General features: G+C 55.0%; 1 protein-coding gene across 1 annotated transcript; it reads left to right on the forward strand.

Moving 5' to 3' along the window:
• The first annotated feature begins 4,318 nt into the window (after window positions 1-4,318).
• LOC148050406 (olfactory receptor 14C36-like) lies at window positions 4,319-5,248 on the forward strand. Its single transcript, XM_087742829.1, has one exon. It carries the CDS (start codon window positions 4,319-4,321, stop codon window positions 5,246-5,248), a length of 930 nt encoding a protein of 309 aa, XP_087598955.1.
• The last annotated feature ends 1,221 nt before the right edge of the window (window positions 5,249-6,469 follow it).

The raw sequence follows: 6,469 nt of genomic DNA on the forward strand, positions 1-6,469 counted from the left end.
AAGAGTTTTTCCTAAGGGCTGGGAACGTTCCCCATTCCGTAGGTATGGGGGACTGCATGATGGCCCCATCGCCCTTTCTCCACCTATGAGGAAGAATATTTGGTTCAGTTTTAGTTTAGTTTTATCCTTGGACTCCCCGGCAAGGGTCATCTCTAGGGAAGCTGTGGGTTTCCTAAAGCCCATTTCTAAATTCCTCCCTCTCAAGTGAGCCTCTGCATCTGCCTCTCCTCTCTGCTTCTACTAACTATGGAGCTTCCTCAGGAGTTTCCTCTTCACCCAGGCTGGTCTCATCAGCTATGGACTCACCACTGCTCTTTGTGGGCAATTCTGGCTTTAAAGACCATCTGTACTGAGTTGTGCTGCCCCTCACTGCTGCCCATGGGATCCCCCACTATAAGCCCCCTGAACAGGCCAAAGTCTTCCCCTCTGAGGTCTGACACCTGCACTCTGCTCCTCTCCTTCCTCAGGCTGCTCAAGAGCTGCACCCCCCTATTTCATGGTCACTACAGCCAAGGATGACACTGGTTTTCACGTCCCTCACCAGCTCTTCATGGTTTGCAAGGACCTGAGCCAGGTGAGCATCGTCTATGTTGGTCCAGCTGGTGGCTTTCCTAAGAAATTGCTCCAACATCCTCCAGAAACCTATTGGTCTGTTTTCACAGTGCTGTCTTCCCCCTCCAATGAATGTCAGGGTCATTAAAGCCCCCAGAAAGAGCCCCAGGTCACTGATCTGGAGACTTCCTTGAGTTGCTTAAGTAAGAGCTTGTCCACCTCCTCCCCTTGATTGCAGGTTCTTCATTTCCCGCCACGATGTTGCCCAAACTGGCCTCTCCTCCGATCCTCACCCACAAGGGCTCACCCAACCTGTTGACCTCCAGATTCATTGGACTCTTTGAAGAGTGTCTCATCAAGAGGGTGAGTAAAGGATGGGGGAGAGGAGAACCAGAAGATGTTGAGAACGTAGGCCCGCAGGTGGAGACCCCAGTGCAACGTGCTTCCAATTCATGCAGTGCCTTGCACCTACCGAATAGAGATGGGACAGAGCTGGCCTCACTGCAGGGGTGGGGATCAGTCACTTCCACACAAGCACCAAAGGAATCGGAGATGCCGCCTGGGGTGTCTGTCACACACCCACTCTGAGGGGACGTGGCTTTCCTGCAGGTCCTGTGCTGTCCCTGCCAGCCACAGGCAGTTTTGGTGGAGAGCCTTGGCGTCTCACAGAGCCCTACAGGCCTGTATTTGGCCATTCAGTGAGCAGCTGCCCTCCATTAGGTCGGGCTCCGTGGGGATGTGTGAGACAACTCTTGTTACAGCCAGTGCACAGCTCGTCAATACAGGTAAAGACGGCAGAAAGAGAGTGACTTCACTCTCCCTCGGGCACAGAACTCCATGTGGTCAGCTGAACACCTCTATGGGCGGCCCTGAACAGCGTGAGTAGGGAGAGGTGGCGATGTCCTAAATGTGGGCATCTGCCGTCATTTCAGCTGGCATCCTCACCAGGCCGCAGGATGATGCCCCCAGATGTTTCCCAGTCTCTCAGTACTGCTCCGTATACCGTGGACTACATCTGGCACCTCAAATGTCACCAGGGGCTTGTGTGTCAACTCCTGGTCTCCATCTCTGACAGTGAGACCATAGAAAAGGAGTGCAGGTGCCTATTTGTAACAGGCGCCATGACCGAAGCAAGGGGAATCGCACCTCCTGGGGGTTTGTGGCAGGCACGGGAGGGAGCTGAGGTCCCTTCCAGCCCCAGCACTACAAATCCAGCATGAGATGCCTCCATTGCCTCAGCTGATTGTCTTCCCTCAGCATGGCTAAAGGAGATGCCTCCCTGGCAGTGTCCAGGTGTCCTGCCTCATGATGGGCCAAGGCAGGGGGATTCTCAGACCTAACTGTGTCTGGGAGAGCAGAAAGGACATTGCTGCAACCAGGTTCCTGGAGAGCCGCAGGGAGACCTGGAGGGAGCGCCGAGTGGGGTGGGGGGCAGAGAAAGTGACGTCTTGGGCAGGTGCCCTCCTCCGGGGCTGAGACAGGCTCCTGGGGTGGAGGGAGCTCCTGGCAAGCAGGCAGCAGTGCAGAGAGACAGCTCTGCCAAGGAGCAACTCCTCTGCCAAGCGCAGCAGGGCTCTGGGCAAAGGAGTAGGGCAGAGCGAGATTAAAGGCAGGCTGGAGTGGGAGGAGAGAGGAGAGCTGCAAGGGAAGAAAACTTCCCAGCCCTTGACACGGGAAGTCTCTTGGTGCAGGGCAATGCAGCTGCCGTTGCGGGAAGGGTCTCCGAAAGCGTTCATAGCCTCCAGCCTCCAGGGTCTGTCAGGAGGCCTCCCAGCCCAGGGGCTCATGTTAGACAAGGGGGAAGGGGTGAAGGCAGGGTGTGCAGCCAGAGCTGCCCAGGGCATTTCAGAGGGCACTCTTGCAGAGGAAGAGCAAGGCAGGGGATACCTTACAGCTAAAGAGCTTTCCTGAGGCTGTGCTTCCAGTTTCCTGCTGTTTCAGGACAAAGGGAAAAGGCGCTGTTGCCTTTGGCGAGGGAGCCTGAGAGTCCTGAGCTGCCACCCTGAGAGATCAGTAGGTCTGGTAGGAGCCAAGGCAACTGCTTCCATCCCCTCCTCTACCTCCAGAGAGCACCAGCATCACCTTTGCTGGCCTCAGCAGGGTTTGTCTGACCTGCTCCTCACTGCCTGCAAACTGGGAGTACCTCTAGAGAGTGGCTGGAACCGGGAGGTTTCATCAGGTCAGAGCTGAGCAGACAGGAGTGGGTGATGGGGTGGGTGATCCCTGACAGGGAAAAACTGGAGGGCAGAGAAACATTTCCCAGCAGGGATAGCTCCAGGCAGCAGAGACATGGGCAGAGAGCTCTAGGAAACTCCAACCCCAAATGGCATGGGAGGCAGAATTTGGGAAGCTCCCTGTCATGCCCTCCAATGCAGACACCTTCCTCTGCGCAAGACCCCTGCTCTCGTCTCCCACCCAGCACAGCCTCTGCCCTCAAGGCTGTGTGGTCCAGGCCAGGAGTTGCCTCCTCTGCAGCCAGAGCTCTGGCACAGCAGAGGGGCATCTCTCCTGACACGTGGCCGCTTCCCTCTGCAGGGCAAAGGGGCTGAGAGCGACTGCCCTGGGCTTTTGCTAACTGGGAGGTGCTGTGCTCTGCTGGGTAAGGAGAAGGCTTTCCTGAGTGCCCGGCCGCCTCTCCTCTCCTTGCTTCCCTTAGGAGGAGAGTCACAGCGTTCTTCTTTGTTCCTCCCCCTGCTTGTGCTGCTCTTCTTCCTGCTCGTGGGGTCCCTGGCAGTAACAGTGGTGGTGTGGGGCAAGGGGTGGGGGTGTGGAGTGCCTGCTCTGGCCCTGACCTGGAGGGCGCTGCCCTGGAGGTGTTTCCATGGGACCAAGGTGCCCAAGCCCTCTCTTCATTTTCCAGGCTCCAGACACTGCACTCAGTGCTTGGGCAATGAGGCACTGCTTCCCTTAGCAGACAGCACCGTAAGACACCTGATTATGCTGGACAGGGAGTCCTGCGGGGCTGTGAGCATCTCTCCAGCAGGACACAGCTCTCCTGCAGGACCTAGGAGATGTCTGAGAGCACCCGATCTGCCCATGCCAATCAGCATCCTTGCCCTGTCCTCTTCCTCATACTCTGCAGAGCTGTGCTGGAAAGGAGAGGTGTTTTGAACTCTGCACCTGGAACAGGACCCCTCTGCTCCCAGGACAGTCCAGTGTCTTTTCCAGAGCAACGTCTGGGTGCAGTCGTCCTGCAGCTGAGAGCGGTGCAAGCCCAGAGCAGCTGGGCACCAGGCTGATGGACAGAGCAGCCCTCCTGCATGGGAGTACTAACAGAGGTTTGCACTGAGAGCAACGGGGCAACGGGGGAATTTCAGCCCTTCCAAGGCCATTTCCCAAGTGGGATGGGGGTGTCTGAATACTAAAACACAGTATAACACAACATATTTGCTGCGCCTCATCTCCCACCTTCCTCTGGGGAAGAAAGCGTCCTTCTGGGCTTTTTGCCCTCCGCTCTAGTGCAGCACAGGGAACTCCTCCCCAGGAAGCCTCCCTCCAAACACCCTGGGCTGTTGCTGCCTCCGTGGGTCATTGCTGTAAAGCAGGGCTGACCCTTCCGGAGCCCCTGGGGAGAGGGCACGGCTCTGCACAGCACACTCAGCCAGCACAAACCAGAGCTGAAGCCTCGGAGCTGTGTAACAGCCCCCCAGGAAAGAAAAACACCCTTAGGTATTGCACAATGAATGAATGAAATTTGGCTCAGAGAAGCTTCTCTGAATTTTCCTCTTTTCTCTCCTTTGGCAGTTTCCATGCCCAGAAGCAGCAGATGTCCAATAGCAGCTCCACGAACGAGTTCCTCCTCCTGGCATTCGCAGACACATGGGAGATGCAGCTCTTGCACTTCTGCCTCTTCCTGGCCATCTACCTGGCTGCCCTCCTGGGCAACGGCCTCATCATCACCGCCATAGCCTGCGACCACCGCCTCCACACCCCCATGTACTTCTTCCTCCTCAACCTCTCCCTCCTTGACCTGGGCTCCATCTCCACCACTCTCCCCAAAGCCATGGCCAATGCCCTGTGGGACACCAGGGCCATCTCCTACTTGGGATGTGCTGCACAGGTCTTTTTCTTTCTCTTCTTCGTTGGAGGAGAGTATTTTCTTCTCACTGTCATGGCCTACGACCGCTACGTGGCCATCTGCAAACCCCTGCACTACGGGACCCTGCTGGGCAGCAGAGCTTGTGTCCACATGGCAGCAGCTGCCTGGGGCACTGGATTTCTTAATGCTCTCTTGCACACTGCCAACACATTTTTGCTACCCCTCTGCCAAGGCAATGTCCTGGACCAGTTCTTCTGTGAAATCCCCCAGATCCTCAAGCTCTCCTGCTCAGGTGCCTACCTCGGGGAAGTTGGGGTCCTTGTGGTTAGTGCCTGTTTAGGATATGGGTGTTTTGTATTCATTGTGGTGTCCTATGTGCAGATCCTCAGGGCCGTGCTGAGGATCCCCTCTGAGCAGGGACGGCACAAAGCCTTTTCCACGTGCCTCCCTCACCTGGCCGTGGTCTCCCTGTTTGTCAGCACTGCCATGTTTGCCTACTTGAAGTCCTCCTTCATCTCCTCCCCAGTTCTTGACTTAGTGGTGGCAGTTCTGTACTCTGTGGTGCCTCCAGCAGTGAACCCCCTCATCTACAGCATGAGGAACCAGGAGCTCAAGGATGCCCTATGGAAAATGACCCAATGGCCGCTGTTTCATTGAGAATAACCTGCCTTCCCTTCTCATCACATTTCCCAGAGTCTTTCTTAGGCCAGGAGTCTGTTTTCTTCTCTCGCAATAATCCTGCTTATAGATAATTTTCTGGGCTTATACTCCTTGTCTTGAGGCTTGATCTTATTGTGTCTGACTGTTGCACAACACTGTGTGCTATGTGGCATGTACAATAGCAGCTCTTCAATAAAACAGAATCTGCCAGGTCCAGTGCCTGAAGGCTGGGCTCTTCCTCCAAAGCTGCTGCCAAGAAAATGTCCAAGGAAGTGTTTTTTTGAAGAGTCTGATCTCCTTGTGTTCTCAGTGTTTTGGGAGTTAAGCTCATGGTACTATTGTGTTCCACTGGACCAAATGCTCTGGATTTAAAAGCTCTCTTCTTGGTGTCCAGGGGCAGGGGAGATGGTCCATGAGCTCCCATTCTCTCATCAGGTTTCTTCACGTATGATAGGACTGATGGCATATACCAGACTCTCTGGAAATGAATTTGGAGGGGTGAGGAGAGGAGAGGATGGGGACCCACCACGTGCCCTGGAGTTGAAATGAATGGAGGCTCAGAAGGTGAAAGGCCCTCAGATTTGAACCCCCCCCCCCAAAAGCAAAACATGAAGCTATTGAAGCTGTTGAAGTGTCTAGAGCACAAGTCTTACGAGGAGCAGCTGAAGGGAGTAGGGGTTGTTTAGTTTGGAGAAGAGGAGGCTGAGGGGAGACCTTATTGCTCTCTACAACTGCCTGAAAGGAGGTTGTAGTGAGATGGGGCTCGGTCTCTTCTCCCAAGTAACAAGTCATAGGATAAGAGGAAATGGGGTCAAGTTGTGCCAGGGGAGATTTAGATGCGGTATTAGGAAAAATACCTTCCCAGAGAGAGTGGGTAGGCATTGGAACAGACTGCCCAGGGAAGTGGTACAATCACAGTCCCTGGAAGTATTCAAAAAACATGTGGATGTGGTGCTTAGGGACATGGCTTAGAGGTGGACCAGGCAGTGAGGTTAAGAGGTTGGACTCGATGATCTCTGGGGTCCTTTCCAACCTTAACAATCCTATGATTCTATGATTAAACTGAGGTATGCAAAACAAGGACTCTGCCATGGGAGTCAGTAGGAGCCCAGCAGGCAGAGGGCAGGGAGAGTGGAGAGATGCAGGAGCTGCCTGAGAAGCGCCAGGACTCTCATGCCGTCCTGGGGATTGGAGCTGGTGGGAGCAGAGGAGGGGGAA

The sequence above is a fragment of the Nipponia nippon genome, unplaced genomic scaffold (genome assembly GCF_047370975.1).
Source record: "Nipponia nippon isolate SJK-2023a ecotype South Korea unplaced genomic scaffold, ASM4737097v1 scaffold_84, whole genome shotgun sequence".
Lineage (NCBI taxonomy): Eukaryota > Metazoa > Chordata > Aves > Pelecaniformes > Threskiornithidae > Nipponia > Nipponia nippon.